General features: G+C 42.3%; 1 protein-coding gene across 4 annotated transcripts in view; it reads left to right on the top strand.

Annotated features, from left to right (window-relative positions):
• The window catches only part of tmem62 (transmembrane protein 62), a 71579-nt gene that overhangs the window by 38150 nt on the left and 14342 nt on the right, over window positions 1–19087 (top strand). For 3 of the 4 annotated variants that reach the window (XM_041215209.1, XM_041215206.1, XM_041215207.1), the window contains 4 exons: window positions 2617–2739; window positions 6061–6216; window positions 8966–9125; window positions 14185–14298. In XM_041215209.1, coding sequence (XP_041071143.1) covers window positions 2617–2739; window positions 6061–6216; window positions 8966–9125; window positions 14185–14298 — 553 coding nt within the window. Of the gene's footprint in view, window positions 1–2616; window positions 2740–6060; window positions 6217–8965; window positions 9126–14184; window positions 14299–17188; window positions 17219–19087 lie in introns of those variants that run through there. The other variant, XM_041215208.1, reaches the window with a different exon arrangement.

The following is a 19087-nucleotide window of genomic DNA, read 5'->3' as shown; positions in this document are numbered from 1 at the left end:
ACAAAGTTAACATTTCAAGTCCGTATGACTCTTTATCAGAACTAAAGAGAAATAGAAATGTGGTGAAATATAAGCTGTTTAACTGTTTAAGCCTCCTCTTCACCAAGGATGTCCAATCTCTCTACACCTCCATCCCCCACCAGGATGGTCTGAGGGCTCTCCACTTCTTCCTCGAGCAGAGGCCCGAACAATCCCCATCCACCACCACTCTCCTCCATCTGGCTGAACAATTTCTCCTTAAACTTGTCTCACTTCCTCCAAATAAAAGATGTGGCCATGGGTACCCGCATGGGCCCCAGTTATGCCTGTCTCTTTATGGGGTATGTGGAACATTCCTTGTTCCAGTCCTACTCAGGCCCTCTCCCACAACTCTTTATCCGGTACATCGATGACTGCTTTGGTGCCGCTTTATGTTCTCGTCTGGACCTGGAAAAATGTATTAATTTTGCTTTCAATTTCCACCCCTCCATCACTTTCACATGGTCCATCACTGACACTTCCCTTCCCTTCCTTGACCTCTCTGTCTCCATTTCTGGTGATAGACTATCCACCAATGTTCATTACAAACCCACCGGCTCCCACAGCTACCTCAACGACAGCTCCTCACACCCTGCTTCCTTTAAGGACTCCATCCCACTCTCTCAGTTCCTTTGCCTCCGTCGCATCTGTTCTGATGATGCCACTTTCCAAAACAGTTCCTCTGACATGTCCTCCTTCTTCCTTAACCGAGGTTTTCCACCCACAGTGGTTGACAGGGCCCTCAACCGTGTCCGGCCCATCTCCCATGCATCCGCCCTCACACCTTTCTCTCCCTTCCAGAACCATGAAAGGGTATCCCTTATCCTCACTTATCACCCCACCAGCCTCTGCATTCAAAGGATCATCCTCTGCCATTTCCGCCAACTCCAGCATGATGCCACCACCAAACACATCTTCCCTTCGCCCCTCCTGTCGGCATTCCGTAGGGACTGTTCCCTCCGGGACATCCTAGTCCACTCCTCCATCACCCTTTACACCTCAATCCCCTCCCACGGCACCTTCCCATGCAATCGCAAAAGGTGCAACACCTGTCCCTCCTCACAGTCCAAGGGCCTAAACACTCCTTTCAAGTGAAGCAGCATTTCACTTGCACTTCCCTCAATTTAGTCTACTGCAGTTGCTGCTCCCAATGCAATCTCCTCTATATTGGAGAGACCAAATGCAGACTGGGTAACCACTTTGCAGAACACCTTCAGTCTGTCTGCAAGCATGACCCAGACCTACCTGATGCTTGCCATTTCAGCACACCGCCCTGGTCTCATGCCCGCATGTCCATTCTTGGCCTGCTACACTGTTCCAGTGAAGCTCAACACAAACTGGAGGAACAGCACCTCATCTTCCGATTAGGCACGTTACAGCCTTCCAGACTTAACACTGAGTTCAACAATTTCATATCATGACCTCTGTCCTCCATCCTCATCCCTTCTTCATCCCCCTTTTTTCTTATAACTATTATTTTTATAATTTATTTCCATCCATCGTTTTATCACCACCCTTTAGCCTATTTCGATCCCCTATCCCCACCCCATCCCCACTAGGGCTATCTATCACTTGCTCATCCTGCTTTCTACCCTTAATGTCACCATTAGCACATCCTTTAGCTAATATCACCACCGTCAACACCCCTTTGACCTTTTGTTTATGACATCTTTGGCAATCTCTCCTTTGCCTCCACCTATCGCTGGCCCTCTATCCAGCTTCACCTGTCCAACCCCTCTTAAACAACTTACATTTCACCACATTTCTATTTCTCTTTAGTTCTATGAAGAGTCATACAGACTTGAAGCGTTAACTCTGTCTTCCTCTCCACAGATGCTGTCAGACCTGCTGAGTTTTTCCAGCAATTTTTGTATTTGTGACACTTTTCACTGCTCCCTTAAAATCAATCTAGTCTGGTTTATTTTAAAAATGGAAATGTTCTTTTATACCTATGTTTACCTACTTAACATTTCAAACCTAGCTCATCTCTTAAAACATCAAAGCCTTCAGACCAACTGCGTTTAATCCATTTAAGTCTCTTTCTCTCTCTCACTCTCTCTCACACTCTCACACCCAATTTTCCAATAAACTCTAATAACATTATTATATCTTCCTGACAGTTGGGTGGTGTGTTGCTTGCCACAGAACTCTCAATCTCACGTTGTTGGGAGACTCAACTATGTCAATGCTATTGAATGTCTATGGGATATGGTTAGATTCTCTCTTTTTGGAGATAGTCATCACGCTAGTGTGATGTAAATGTTACTGGGAAGTGACAATCTAATACTGTTTCCCCAAAAAGCTGTTGTGACTTAAGGTCACTTGAAAATCTCAATGCTGAGGTTGACAGATTTTCATTAGGTATTGATACTAAGGGTTACAGAACAATTAACAACTTGGGAAAAATTGAGGCAAGTAAATTGATTTAAGATACAGATTAGCCATGATCTAGCTGAATTGCAGAATAAACTGGAGGGGCTGAACATCTCGTTCTTATGTTCTGATAAAAATTCAACCAAGTTTTAAGGAGTGAGAGGAGAGGAACTAGCTACATCTGTATTTTGTGCTTCGCAAATGGAACTTTTCTATACTTTACAGCTCTGCTATCGCATACCTGTGTGGACACTTACATGCACTGGGTGGTCTCATGCCTGTTCTGCACAGCAGAAATGCACAAGGGACACTGGAATTGGAGCTAGCCGACTGGATGGACAACCGGAAGTTGGTATCTTTTGAAATAACAAATACACTAGTGCATGAGAAAAGCTTTGGAACGGTTTTTTCACCATGAAACTTGTGACATGCACCATAATTCATTGTTGAATGTCCTAAGTTGGTAGTGTAACAGTTAAGACACTGAGTAGTGTTCTACATTGTATTATCGAACGTATGTCAGCTATGGCTCAGTTGGTACTCTTATCTCTAAGTGATAAGGTTCTAGGTTCAAGTCCAACTCCAGGGCTTAAGCATAAATTGAAGGCTGACACTCCAGTGCAGTACTGAGAGTGCTGTACCGTTAGAGATGCCTTAAACTGAGGTCCCTCTCTCAGTATTCTGGTGAATGTAGAAGATCCCACGGCACTATTTCAAAGAATAGCAGGGGAGTTCTCCCTGGTGTTCTTGGCCAATATTTATCCATTGATCAACATCACAAAAAACAGAAAACCTGGTCATTATCCCAGCACTGTTTGTGGGAGTTTGCTATGTGCAAAATTGGCCTTGGTCTTTTCTCATCTTAAAATCTATACAGTAAGTCCTCACTTTAAGTTGCCCCATTTGAAGTTTTGGTTTAACAATGTGTTTTTAATGGGCATGGTATTCACATTTAGCATTGTGGATTTACGTTAACATTGTTTTGCACTGGGTTTGACGTAGATATGCGTGACTCGATCAGCATTTTGGAGCAGTCTCTTAAGTTCCTCAACCTCCCTGACTCCCTGACCACTTCTGACTGCCACCACCTCTACTTCTCACGGGCCCTCCTGGCTGTCACTGCCTCTCCTGCTGGCCAACCCTCCCTCCAGCTTGCTGACCCTCCTGCTGGTCACTTGTCCCCCTGGCTGACTCTCTCGTTCACCACCTCTGCACCTGTGGCATGGTAACACCTCTACCAATAGGAGTCCACTTGCCAACCAATTAGCACTCTTCTCATACAGAATAAATTTTTGTTTTCCCCTTATAATGGTATTCTTGCGAAGTGTCCTGATGACTGCAAGACGAAAAGCTCCAACATGTCTCAGATTTAAGATAACTGGCAAAAGAACCAGAGAGGAGATAAGAATTTTTTTAAATGAATAGCGCTGTTGTGACCTGGAATGCATTGCTTGACAGAATGATGGAAGCAGAGTCTATAGTAATTTTCAAAATGGGACTTGGTTATTTCTGGGAAAAACGGGTATCCCTGGTACCATTCTAGTAAATCTCCCCTCTCTAGGGCATTGACACCTTTCCTAAAGTGTGTTGCTCAAAATTGTCTGCACTATTCTCGTTGGAGCCTTACCAATGATTTATAAAGGTTTAACACAGCTTTCTTGCTTTTTGAATTCTATTCCCTTATAAAACCATGAACCCCATATGCCTCTACCAGTCTGATCAATTTGCCCTCCGATTTGAGAATCTGAATTGTCTTTGGCTTCCCTCATGGGCCTGTCACATGCAATGGCGTTTACACTGTCCATTTTGGGCGTGCGACAAGCCATTTTCTGACTCTAATCTGGACTGTTGTGCATGGCACTTCAGCCATTTTGAATGGTGTCGAATGCATGACAATGGGCCCACTCCTGGCCATGGGGAGAACGGTCAAGAATCAGGAAGCTGGGAATAGTTATTTATATAAATGTAAATTGAAAGACAAACCCTAAGGGGAATTAAAGAGTCCCACAATTCTAAGACCTTTTCAAAAGTATGAGTTTGAGTCGAAGTTGGTGCATGGAGCTGATTCTCACTTAGTGATGACACAAAGACGAGATTGCATTTTGGAGCTTAGGAGGAGTAAGGTTCAGTTGACTTGACTAGTATCGATGCTCACTGGGATATAGTTCCAATGGTGCTAGACCCCTTTTGATACAGTGGCCAAGCTTCGTGTACAAGCAGGCTGTTTGACCACAGGAGCCTCATATCTGGGGTGATCCCATCCTCCCCTGTCCCTGTAAATGGGCAACCTGTCTGATTTTTCTAGTTCCCAAGCCCAAGGGCACAGAGGTCAAGTGTACTGTCTCACATGTCCAGTAGCTTATCTTAAATGGCAAACAGGGGGATCAAAAACAACTTGCATTTCTGTTGTTCTCAATATATACAGGAAGAGAAAATTCAGAGCACTTTACAGAGCAGTGAATAATGAGTTGAAGACCTGTGGGTAGAGTTGGGGTTGACACAGCAAAAGTAAAGATTAACAGGGGGAGGAAAGAGAACAATGAGGACAATCTTGAGGTAGTTGACAAGGCAGAGATGCTGAGGGAGTGAGTTCCAGATTGCAGGAGGCCTATCATGGAGTGGAGAATGAGAAGTGTTCAGGGTTGGAGTGGAGGGGGTCAGAAGGGGCAAGGTTATGGACTTATTTGAAGATCTGGCAAGTGGGCTGAGAGGGTGCACAGTGTTAGAGGTGAAAGAAAGCAACAGATTCAATGTGAAGAGGAAGTGGACTTTGGGATTGAACAGTGCATAGTGGTTTATGACCTTTGACCTGATCCTGAGGTGGCAACCAGGGAGGGGGAAGGAGTCAATCCAAGGAGGGCAGCTTCAGGTTAAAAGCCAGAACAAGCTTTGGCTTGTCTAGGTCTTAGTGTTGGATAAGCAGATGGAGATGTTGCAACATCTGTAGGATTGAAGGCTAAGGTACAGTGGACTATCATCAGCATACACTTCAAAGCCAACCCCACACAAGTACAAGTTACATTTGTGAGCCTTTAATCTAATAAAATGTTACAAGGCGCTTCATAGGAACGTTATGAAGCAAAATTATAGACCGAAGCACATACGACAATATTAGGGCAGATTGGTAAAGCTGCAGGCTATCATTGCGAGGGGTAGTTTGTAAATAATGAAAGGTGTTGGTGGTGGGTAGAAAAGATGAGACTCTGATATCCACCAAAGGTAAGAGTATGGGTACAGGAGGAGAATCTATTTGAAGGATTGTAATGAAGGCAGAAGTGATATCAGAAGCGAGTAGTTATAGAAATGGACTGTGGAGGAAAGGTGTCCATGGAGGATTGAGTGGTTGCAACACTGAAGGCAGCAGAAAAGTGAGGAGGATACAAAGGCACTTGATCACATGAATTGAATCAGACCAATCCTCTCTCCAATCCATGACCCAGGCATGGCAATTGATTGTGACCAGCTAATTCACTATAGATCATTAATCAAACAGGAACCTGCCTTGTCTCCAAACCTGGTCATCAGGAGAGCTTAGTCATTGCTTTTGAGGAGAGGATAAAGCCATCTTCTGGTCGCATCTGAAGCCAGTTTTTATATGGACTCATTTAAGCTGAATGGTGTTGTCCTGTTCACAAAAGTTGTGTGCCTTTGTTGCTTTTCTCTTGGCAGATACCGTTTAGTGGCATTTGACCACGATCTGTTTAGCTTTGTGGACCTGAAGTTTGACAAGTGGCCAGTAGTTCTCATCACAAATCCAAAGTCTGCTGTATACAGTAGCCCAAGACATGAGCCCCTGGGGAAAATCAAGCATTCTACACATATCCGGTATGATCCAGTGTATTTTCTGTTATTTTCAGATACATTCCTTTTAGCTGCCTTTTTATCTGAATAAGTCTATAGTCAAATATTTAAGAACATGAGAAACAGGAGCAAACCATACAGCCCCTTGAGCCTGCTCTGACATTGAATACAATCATGGCTGATCTTCTGTCTCAACTCCACTTTCCCATCCACTCCTCATATCCCTTGATTCCCTGAAAGACCAAAAATCTGTCTATCTCGACCTTAAATATATTCAACGATGGAGCATCTACAACCCCCTTGGGTAGAGAATTCCAAAGATCTACAGCCATTTGAGTGAAGAGATTCCTCCCCATATCAGTCCTAAACAATCGGCTGTTATACTGAGATTGTGCTCCCATGTTCTAGATTCCCCAGCCAGGAGGAACAACCTCTGTGTGTACCCGGTCAAGCCCCTTCAGAATCTTGTGCGTTTCAGTGAGACCACTTTTATTCTCCTAAACTCCACGGAATATAGACCCAGTTTACTCAGCCTTTCACCATTGAGCAACCCTCTCAGCCCAGGGACCAATCTAGTGAACCTTTGCTGTACTGCCTCCAAGGCAAATATATCCTTCCTTAGATATGGAGACCAAAACTGGCACAGTATTTCAGGTGTGGTCTCACCAAAGTTCTATGCAACTGTAGCAAGACTTCCTTATTCTTATACTCCAATCCCCTTGCAATAAAGGTCATCTTGTTACTTGCCTTTCTTATTGCTTGTTGTACCTGCATGCTAAATCTGTGTGTCCCTTGTACAAGTACACCCAAGTTGCTCTAAACAGCAACATTTACAAGTTTCAGATCTTTTGAAAACTATTCTACTTTTCTATTCTTGCTACCAAATTGAATAACCTCACATTTCCCCACACTATACTCCATCTACCACCTTGTTCGCCCACTCACTTAGCCTGCCAATATCTCTGCAGCCTCTGTGTCCTGCTCACAGCCATTTTAATAGCATGAAAGATGAATGACAGAGGGTCATTGTTTGATTTATCATGCCTTCAATTCCTTGCTTGCATTCAACAAACATATCCTGTGGAAAATTACAATGTGATGGGTCAACCCCTGTATTCCTGAGACAAGATCTTGTCCTTTCCATCCCATGCTGAATCACATGTAGCTGGGTGGGCAAGTTCCCTGCCTTGAAGAATATGGGTTAACCTGTTGAGCCATATTTGTTAAAATCAGTTATACCAACTTGCCATGGTGGGTTTAAATCTCAAAACCTTTGGATTACTCGTCCATAATCATTGCATTCCTGTATCTGCGTGAGTACTTTCATCAGCTTGTTCTATCATCTCTCTCATTCGAATGGTGGCGGTTCTTAGTCTCATCACTTTGTTGAACTGAAACCACTCACTTTTGTCTAATCTAAAGCGGTGTGTTTTGGCTGCTTGGTGTACATGAAACTGGATTGCAAGGACCCAGTTAGGAGCAAACACACTTGGGGGGCAAAAGGTTACAGTTCAAATCCAAGGCCATATTTTGAACACCTAATCTTGGCTGACACTCAAATGCAGCATTCAGACAGTAGTTTGATGGCATTTTCTTTGTAGGATACAGAGTATTCAATGATAATGGGATTACCCATGGAATAATGCAGCATATGCTCATTTCCATGGCAGATCCTCAATTGAGCAGTTATAAAGGTTCCATTTTCAATTTTCATTGGAGGTAGAGCACATGCTGTTTTATCATTTTTTTTAAAAGTGCTTGTATTTATATAGACTTCACAACATCCAAAGTACTTTACAGCCAATTAAGTAAGTTCCAATTAGATGCCAGTTAATTTGTTTTACGTGGTGTTGATTTGAAGGAAAGTGATGCCCCAGATACCAGGAGAACTCGCTATTCTTCTCAATATGGTGGCAGGGACCTTAACATTTCACTTAAAATAGCCAGCTGGGACCTTGGATTCAGGATCACTTCTTATAGTGCAGTGCTCCCTCAGAAATGAACCGGTACTGTGCTAAGAAAGAAGTTGTATTTATGCAGTGTCTTTCATAACCCCAGGATGTCCCAAACCACTTTACAGTCAACTACATACTTTTGAACACTAAGATAAAAGCAAAAAACTGCAGATGCTGGAAATCCAAAACAAAAACAAAAATACCTGGAAAAGCTCAGCAGGTCTGACAGCATCTGCGGAGAGGAGCACAGTTAATGTTTTGCGTCTGTATGACTCTTCAACAGAACTGTTGAAGAGTCATACGGACTCGAAACGTTAACTGTGTTCCTCTCCGCAGATGCTGTCAGACCTGCTGAGTTTTTCCAGGTATTTTTGTTTTACATACTTTTGAAATTGGGTCACTGTTGTAATGTAGGAAATACAACAGCAAATTTGTGCACAGCAAATTCCCACAAACAGGACTGCAATAATGGCCAGATAATCTGTTTTTACTAATATTGGTTGAGTGATACGCTCTTTTCTCCAGTCTGGATAAATGAGTCATTTTCAGCTTGGCAAACTGTAACAAGTGGAGTACCACAGGGATTCATGCTGGTACCTAAACTCTTTATAATCCAAATTAATGACAGACTGTATTGTAGCTAAATTTGCTGATGATACAAAGATAGCTAGGAAAGCAAGTTGTGAGGACACAAAGAGTCTACAAAGGGATATAGATAGATTAAGTGAATATATAAATACAGAATTATCAACTGAGGAATTTAATCAGGTTTTGTACTTCAGTTACCTCTGGTAACATGGTTCATATTTCTTCATTAGGGTTCTAGCCTTCTCCCCATCACAAATCACTTCGGTCTTAATCAGTATTGATGGTATCGCTTTAGGCAATGCGGTCCACATCGGAGGCCCACTCTTCTCGATAGTCTGGAGGGCCGAGGATTACAGCAAAGGAATACACTACATTGAAGTCAGAGCACAGGTAACATGATGCATACCTTTCTCACTGGTATGCGTTTTGTGAGACTGTTTGCATCAAGTCCCTGTATGAATAAGTTTGTTGTTGGATAGTTTGGCTAAAACAATTATCAGTTCACAAGATCCTTAAAAGATTTATTTACATTCTCTTCCTTCCTCCCTCCCATGTAATTTCCCCTCTTCCCTCCTCCCCTTTTTGATGTATGCAGATAGAGTTCCAGAAGCACCAGCCACTCTATTGTTGCTCTGCAAAAATTGTCATTTTTATTTGCAGCAGGACATTTGATCATGGAGGAAGTCACTGCCAATATCTGTTCAGTCACCCTAAGAGATTCGAGGAGAGAAAAGATTCGACAAATCTCTATATTGCTTTCTGCGCTTTCTCAGCAGAAAGCGCTTCATAATCACTGGCTATCTTTTTTGGCTAATTATGAATGGATTTTTGGGTAATATTAACAAATAACACCACAAACATTCCAGACAATCAAGATGGTGACAGGAGGGAACTGTTGTTTTGTGCAGTTCACAAAATGGTGCAGCACATACTCCACCTGTCCAGTAATTGATTGCTCCCCACTTCACCCAAGACCCAGCTCTCACAGCCTTGACCTGGGAGCATCCAGGCATACAGTGACATTAATGTGAATCAGTAACAATGCAACACGAGTGCAGGGTATAAATTGGAGATCGATGTTAATGCGAAACAATGCTGTGGGGGATGACGTTAAGCAAAGAGATCTTGTATCCTAACTCACAGCAAGTCTCTTTCACCCCTGTGCTCACTCATCTGCTCTGGCTTCCAATCCAGCAAAGCTTTGAGTTTAAAATTTTCATCCTTGTTTTCAAATCCCTCCACGGACTCATCATCCCTAAGTCTGTAGCCTCCCTCAACCCTACAACCCTCTGAAATCAGTGTGCTCCTCCAATTCAGGCTTCTTGCACAAGCTCGATTTTAATCGTTCCACAATTGGTGGTCATGCCTTCGGCTCCCAAGGCCTTAAGCACTGAAAATCCCTCTTTACCTCTCAATCCTCCTGAAAGTCATTCCCTAAAATCTACCTCTTTGATCACATTTTTGTCACCTCTGTCCCAATATCTCCTTGTATTTTGGTTTCATATTTTGTTTGATAATGTTCCTAGGAAGTGCCTTGGGCCGTTTTACTATGTTAAAACACTACATAAATGCAAGATGTTGTTGTTTCAATCAGATCACCGCTAAGTCTAAGCTTTCTGAAAATGTAGAGTCTCAGCCAGTTAACCATATCTTAATAATCAAACACTTTACAGCCTACAAAGTACTTTTGAAGTGTAGTCACTATTGTAATGAAGGAAACGCAGCAGCCAATTTGTGTACAGCAAGGTCCCACAAATGGCAATATGATAATTACCAGATCATTTGTTTTTGTGATGATGATTGAGCAAAATAATATTGACTGGGATCTTGGGGATTACTCCCTTGCTTTTCTTTAAAATAGAATCATAGAAAAGTTGCGGTGCAGGAAGAGGCCATTCAGTCCATCAAGTCTGTGCTAGCCAAAGAAAAGAGAAAAAGAAACTAGCTGCTCATTTTAACCCACTTCCAGCACCTGGTCTATAGTTTTCCAGTTTACAGCATTTCAGCTGCAGATCCCAGGTACCTTTTTAAATGAGTTGTGTGTCTCAGCCTCAATCACCAATTTAGACAGTGAATTCCAGCCACCCACCATCTTTTGGGCGAGAAAGCTTTTCCTCATATCCCGTCTAATCCTTTTACCAATCGCCTTAAATCTATGGCCCTAGTAATTGACCCCTTAACTAGGATTAAGGTCTTTCCTGTCTACCTTATCTAGGCCCTTCGTAATTTTGTACGCTTCAATTTGCTCACCGCTCAGCCTGCTATGTTCTGAGGAAAACGACCCTAGCCTATCCAATCTTTCTTCATAGCTGCAATTTTCAAGCTCTGGCAACATTCTTGTAAGTCTCCTCTGAACCCTCTCCAGAGCAATTATGTCCTTCATGTGATGTGGTGACTAAAACTGCACACACAATTCCAGCTGTGGCCTAACCAGCATTTTATACAATTTCATCATTACATTCCTGCTTTTACATTCAATATCTCATCCAATAAAGGAAAGCATTCCATGTGCTTTTTTTAACCATCTTATCCACCTGTCCTGTCACCTTTAGAGACCTGTGGGCATGTGCTCCAAAATCTCTCACTTCCTCTACCTATCTCTGTATCCTCCCATTTTTTGAATATTCCCATGCTTTGTTTGCCCTCCCCAATTGCATTACCTCACACATTTCTGAATTGAATTCCATTTACCACTTTTCTGCCCACTCAACCAAACCATTGATATCATTCTGGAGACAGCAGCTGTCTTCTTCATTATCAACTACACAGCCAATTTTTGTGTCATCTGCAAATTTCCCAATCATGCCTTCCACTTGTAAATCCAAATCATTAATATATACGACAAACAGCAAGGGCCGCAACACTGAACTCTGTGGAATGCCACTGGAAACTGTTTTCCATTCACAAAAACATCCATTGACCATTACTGTTTGTTTCCTGTCACTGAGCCAATTTTGGATCGAACTCACCACCTTCCCCTGTATGCCATGGGATCTCACTCTTCTGACAGTCTGCCATGTGGGACCTTGTCAAATGCCTTACTAAAATCCATGTAGACAATATCCACTGCACTACCCTCATCAATCCTCCTTGTTACTTCCTCAAAAAAATCGATTGAGTTAGTAAGACACGATCTTCCCCTAACAAAACCATGCTGACTATTCCTAATCAATCCATGCATTTCTAAGTAACAGTTCATCCTGTGTCTCAGAATTGTTTCCAATAATTTGCCCACCACCAAAGTCAGACTGTCTGGCCTGTAATTTTCTGGCTTATCCCTCGCACCTATTTTAAATAATGGTACATTATTCACAGACCTCCAACCCTTTGGTACATTGCCTGAGGATTGGAAAATGATTGTCAGAGTATCCAATATTTCCTCCCTGGCTTCCTTTAACAGCCCAGGATATAATCCATCTGGCCCTGCTGATTTATCCACCTTCAAAGATGTTGGTCCCTCCAGTTTTGCTCTTTCGTTATGCTTATTATATCTTAATATTTCACACTCTTCCTCTTTAACTATGTCAGCATCATCCCCCTCCTTAGTGAAGACAGAGACAAAGTACTCATTTGAGAATCCTGCCCACATCTTCAGCATCAACGCACAAGTTACCATATACATCTCTGATAGGCCCTACCCTTTCCTTAGTTACTTTCTTGCTCTTAATGTACTGGTAAAATATCTTTGGGACCTTGGTGCCATGGGATCTTTTACATCCAGCTGAGCGGGCAGATGTGGTCTTAGTTTAACACCTTATCAGAAGATGACCGTGCAGCACTCCCTCAGTACTGCACCGGGAGTGTCAGCCTGGATTATGTGCTGAAGTCCTAGAGCGAGACTTGAACCCATAACCTTATGATTCAAAGGCGGGAGTGCTACCGCTCAGCAGGGCTGACACCAATGTCATTGTGAAACTGACATTATTCTTCATTGCTAAAAGGCTACTTAGCTGTATAGTTTACCCTAATGACAGACCACTGTGTCAATAGTTACAAAGGAAAGATTGCCTTGTGTCAATGCTGAATAACAGGAGGTCAGAGTTTACTATTTATTAGAGTTCTTTGAGGAAATAACAAGCAAGGTAGATAAAGGGGAATCTGTAGATATGGTGTACTTTGATTCCAAAAAATATTTCATAAGGTGTCACATCAAAGGTTACTACACAAAATAAGAGTTCATCGTGTCAGGGGGTTGAGGGGGCTGGTGGGAGGGGTGGTAACATATTAACATGGATAAGGATTGGTTGGCTAACAGGAAGCAGAGAGTATGGATAAATGGGTCTTTTTTGGGTTGGCAAGCTGTAACTAGTGGAGTGACTCTAGAAACATGTTAACTAGTCATAATCACATTGCTGTTTGTGGCATCTTGCTGTGTACAAATTAGCTGCCATGGTTCCTACATTACAACAGCCCTTAGCACTTTGGAATATACTTAAGTTACGAAGGATGCTATAGAAATACAAGTCTTCTAACAATCGCAAAGCCATGGAGACAGAAAATTCCTTTACGTGTGGCTGGGGCATTGATATGATTCCACAGCATGCACTGGCCATTGAATTTACTGTTAATTAATTACAAATTACTGCAGATCTTTTGAGAAATAAAGTAGCTCTGATCTTGTGTCACGAGAGAAATTAGAAAGCATTGAACCCGGTGGTTAGAATGCTGTACTGAAATAACTCCAGGGTCATATACACAGTAATGCTATATATTGATAGATCAGCCACAGAGAATTGTGCTTGAATTGTCCGTCCACAAAAATATCTTAGCTCCCATATGAAGAATGGCAATAACAGAAAGTGCCTGCCATCCATGGACAGTACCCTAACAGGAGTGAGCACTTTCAGTTAAGGATAGAGTGATAAAATGTCAAAAGCATAACATTCACTGAACAGCTGTGATTTTGTTACTGAGTGTTTTTGAAGGGGTGATGCTACTGTTATGAGCCAAAATCTCCAGGTCTTTGTCTAATACTAACTTGGCCAATATCTAATCAACAAATGTGACCCTTTTGCATTGTTGAAACCCTTCTGTTAAAATCCAATCTGTAATTGAGTCCCATTTTCCACATTGAACAATCTGCACATACTCGATTGATGCAGAGTCACCAGCCCCTTGTTGATCTGGCAAGACCTATCTCTGTATTTGGAGGAGGGTAACATGCAGGACAGCAATGCCAATGGTTAATGATTGGCCTGTACAAGCGTGTTGAGTGGTCAGGTGGCTTGAGACCAGACCCAAGACATTGTACCCGACCAGCAAGAGGCACATAACTTTGCTCCCGACTTCTTCCCAGTCAAGCTTGAGCAGGACTTTGGTCTCTTTGCTAAATCTAGTGCTGGGATCCTTTACATTCCTTTAATTGAAATGGCATCGAGCCATGGCTTGGTGAATCGCTCACACACAATATTCCGTGCACACACCAAACCACTTCACTTTCTGTTTTCAGGACATAGCTGGAAGACTTACAGTTAAAGGTCACGACTTTGCAGTGGAAGAGATAAACCTCCTCCCTTTTGATATTATGGCCTCATTCATCCTCCTGGCTCCTCATTACATTATGGTAGGTGCAACTGTTGACTTTGAAACCACAGTGAGGAAGGACACCAGTTCAGTCACAATTGGAGTGTTGTTTGTAGTTTTGTAGGTGCATTTACATGATGGATATTAGAACCATGGAGAAGATACAACATAAATGCACTAGAAAGTTTGCAGGAATATTTGAATCTCCTGTTAAGTGATTCAGTACACTGCTGTCTTGTTTGTAGTGTATGTCTTCAATGTAAACAAAACATGTAGACATGATGGGTAAATTGACCGAGGTAGGTTGGAAAATTAAGTTAAAAGATATAACAGTTGATAGGCAATGGCAAACATTTGAAGAAATAATTTGTAATTCACTATGAATATACAGCCACTTGAGGAATAAAAACCTGGCGAAAAGTTGGCTAACCATAGCAAACAAGATAAGTTGGATTAAAAGACTAGGCTTACAATATTGCCCAGGAGAATAGAAAGTCTGGATATTGGGAGGGTTTTAGAATTCAGCAAAGGATGACTGAGAAATTGATTTGAAGAGAGAAAATAGAATATGAGAGTAAACCTGGAAGAAATGTTAAAAAATCGATTGTTAGACATTCCACAAGTATGTAAAAAGGAAGAGAGTAGTGAAAATAAACACAAGTCCCAGGTGGGGAATAAGGAAATAGCAGTGATATTAAAAAAATATTTTGCATCTGTCTTCACAGTAGAATACACAAATAACATTCTGGAAATTGTGGGAACCAAAAGTCTAGTGGAAATGAGGAATTTTAATTAAAATTATGCGGGAAAAGTACTGGAATAATTAATGGAACTGAAAGCCAACAAATTTCCTGGACCTAATGGTCCACGTCCTAGGGAGGTGGCTGCAGAGATGATGGATGTGCTGGTTTTGATCTTTCAGAATTCTCTAGATTCTCAAATGGCCTCCATGGTTTTGGGGGCAGCAAATGTAAATTCAAGAAAGGAGTGAAAGAGAAGATAGGAAACTAAAGACCAGTTTGCCTGACAGTAGTAGGGAATTGTTAGAATTTATCTTTAGGGATATGGTAATAGGGCATTTAGAAAATTCTAATATGATTAGGCAGAGTTAACACAGATTTGTGAAAGGGAAATTGTCTTGTTTTTTGTGGCTATAATGTAGTTTATTTCAGAATGCTTTCAGTAAGATGCCACACAAGAAGTTGTTGCACACAATGAAGACTCATGGAGATGGGGATAATATATGAGCACAGATTGAGAAATGGTTAATGAATACAAAACAATGAGTAGGAATAAATAAGTCAATTTCAGGTTGGCAGGCTATTAATAGTGAAGAACTGCAAGGATCAGTGCTGGGGCCTCAGCTATTTATAATCTATATTAATGGCGTATATGAGGGGACTGCGTGTAACATATCCAAGTTTTATGACAATACAAAGCTAGGCGGGGATGTATGCATTCATGATTTTTAATTAGTAACAGGTTGAAACGTAATGGGGAGAGGATGGGAAATTGGAATAGTTGAGGCCGAAATGAGATCAGCCATGATCGTATTGAATGGCGGGGCAGGCTCGAGGGGCTGAATTGCCTACTCCTGCTCCTAGTTCTTATGAAGGTTGCAAAGGAACTGCACAGAGATATAGATTTGTGAAGTGAGCAAGAAGGTGTCAAATGGAGAATAATGTGGGAAGTGTGAAATTATCCACTTTGGTGCTATTCATCCTTTGAGGCAAGGATGACCATGTTCAACATCTGGTGGGTTTGGTAGGGTTCTGGTGGGTACATAGGTGACTCCAAAGATCTGTGCCTGGAATGTTCTGCTGCAGATAGGACAGGATACCACAGACGGTTAAGTTTTGGACAAGTTGCTGGCTTTGGATTTCCTTTCCATGCATTTTCTCTCTGCCTCTGATATGAGCTTGTTTTCAAAGGAGGCTGCACTCGTGATCTGGGCGAGTTTCTCGTACGAATCAGGGTTAATATTCAAAACTCCTGAGCAAAGCCTCCAGAATGTCCTTGTGGTGCACCCATTGACCCACCATGAAAGCACACCCCAGACTCAAGCTCTCCATAGAAGATTCTCTTTGGTAAGCAAGTGTCAGATATTCTGGCTACATGACCAGTCAAGCTCAGTTGTGACTGTGTCAGTATGGTGTGGATGGTTGGCGTGCCAGCTTGGGTGTCTCACATCGCCATGGGGAAGAATGCCGAGGAAGCCATTTTTGAGATCAGGCTACAAGCTTCCCTACAAATCAATAATATCGCACACCGGGAGCAGTTTTTGTGTGGTCAGCAGAAAGAAGAGGCTGTGTGGCTTTGCAAACTTCCACAGCTGGATGCAGGAGGGAGATGCTGTCTAGTTGAAGAGACACAACCTGCAGCCATCTAAGGAATGTAGGAACATAGGATTAGGAGCAGGAGTAGACCATTCAGCCCTTTGAGCCTGCATTGCCTTTCAATTAGATCATGGCTGTGGTCTCAACCCCACTGTCTGTCCTCCATAACCCTTGACCCCCTTGTCTATCAAAAATTGCCTAAGTTGACTTGAATAAACTCAATGACCCAGCCTCCACTGCTTTCTGGGGAAGAGAATTCCACACACTAATGACCCTCTGAGAGAAAAAAAACTCCTCATCTCCATCTTAAAAGGGATACCTCTGATTCTTAAACTGTGTCCCTGGTTCTAGTCTTCCCTAGAAGTGAAAACAACCTCCTGGTATCTATCCTATCAAGTTCCCTTGTTATCTTATATGCTTGAATAAGATAAGAAATTGATGCACTATGTGCCATTAGCAGAGCTATACATTTTTTCAAAAAGCTGTCGTTGCACAGCTATGGGCTCTTCATGCATAAGATGCCTTATCTGCCTGTATGCTACAACATACAATACTATCAGTGTTTTAGTGTATATAGGGTTTGAATCCTGATAGAAACCGGGAACAGCATGAATAGAGCCTGGGGATCGGAGTACAGCCTTTCCAACCTGGGAGCGGAGCAGAGGCAGTCAGGAGCCGGAGCATTTCAGCTTCTGAAGAAACTGAGTGGGAAAAGCAACTCTGACATCACAGGAAACTGGTAAGTTGATTAGCTGGTAAGTGCTTGGTGTAAGGGACAGTGTGTTAAAAGCCAGTTTAGAATACAGGAGTTAAGGTAGATCTATAAATAAAAAGAAGTAAAACTTTAAAATAAAAAAAATTAAAATTAAATGGTAATAATTACCTAAAACACATTCTCATGTAATTAAGAAACGTATAACTTTTAGTTGCAATTGTGGGTGGTACTAGCATTTAATAAACACAGGAAGTTGTAGTATACAGAGGATTTATTCCAATTTCATTAAGAAAATAATTTAAATAATTTAGTAAATTAGAATCAATTCGTAAATAAAAACTGTAGTAAACGTTTTACATAAAGTTTAAGGTACATGAGTGCAGATTGGTCATGTGGAATGTATATCTTGTGGAACGTGGGAAGTCGTGCATGACTACATCTGCAGAAAGTGTCACTAGCTGCAGAAACTTGAGCTCCGAGTTGCAGAGCTTGAAATGAGGCTAGAGTCACTCTGGCGCATCCGCGAGGCTGAGGATTATGTGGATAGCGCATTTAGAGAGATGGTCACACCACAGCTAAGAAATACACAGGCAGAGAGGCAATGGGTGACCACCAGAGTATCTAGGAGAAACAAGCAGGAAATACAGGAATCCCCTGAGGCTATCCTGCTCTCTAACCACTTTTCCATTTTGGATACTGGTGAGTGAGATAGTTCCTTAGAAGACTGTAGCAAGAGGCAAGTTCGTGGCACCATGGGTGGCTCAGCTGCACAGGAGAGGAGGAGGAAAAGCGGAAGTTCTACTGTAGTCGGGGATTCCATAGTTAGGGGGAGCAGACAGGCGTTTCAGCAGCCATAAATGTGAATCCAGGATAGTATGTTGCCTCCCTGGTGCCAGGGTCAAAGATGTCAGATGGTGGCTGCAGGACATTATTTTGAGTGAGGGTGAACAGCCAGAGGTCACGGTCCACATTGGGACCAATGACAAAGGTAAGAAAATGGATGAGGTCCTGAAAGCAGATTTTAGGGAGTTAGAAAGGAATTAAAAAGCTGGATCTCAAGAGCAGTAATCTCAGGATTACTCCCAGTGCGACATCCTAGTGAGCATAAGATTAGGAAGATTGAGAATTCAACATGTAGCTGGAGAAATGGAGTGTGAGGGAGGGCTTTAGATTTCTGAGGCATTGGGATCAGTTCTAGGGCAGGTGGAACCTGTACAAGAAGGACAGGTTACACCTTAACAGGTCTGAGGTGAATGTCCTTGCGTGGGGAGGTTTGCTAGTGCTGCTGTGGAGAGTTTAAACTAGACTGGCAGGGGGATGGGAACCTGAGGGGATATTCAGAGTGCAGAGGAGGAAAACTGGCAGTGGGAAGTAGTGAAGTATCAACTGATAACGAGGATATATCAGAGAGTAGTATCAAGGTAGATAGAATACTTGGAGAGTTTGATAGAATTAGAGTAGGCAATAGTAGGTCATTAGATGGGGTCAGAATAGGGGAGAAAGTAAAAAAGCCTAAATCAGGACTGATGTGCATGTGTGTGCATGCGAGGAGTGTGGTTAATAAGATTGGTGAACTACTGGCACAGGTTCACAATGGAACTATGATCTTATTGTTATAACAGAGACCTGGCTCAATGAATGGCTAAACTAGGCATTAAATATTCCTGAGTTCAAGGTGTTTAGGAGAGATGGGAAAGGAAGACAAGGGCAGGAGAGCGTGGCAATATTGATTAAAGATGGCAGTGGAGAGAGAGGATGTTCCAGAGGGGTCAAGGACA

This window comes from Carcharodon carcharias, chromosome 20 (genome assembly GCF_017639515.1).
Source record: "Carcharodon carcharias isolate sCarCar2 chromosome 20, sCarCar2.pri, whole genome shotgun sequence".
Lineage (NCBI taxonomy): Eukaryota > Metazoa > Chordata > Chondrichthyes > Lamniformes > Lamnidae > Carcharodon > Carcharodon carcharias.
The sequence above is the reverse complement of the archived record's forward strand: the minus strand, read 5'-3'. Positions and strand labels throughout refer to the sequence as shown.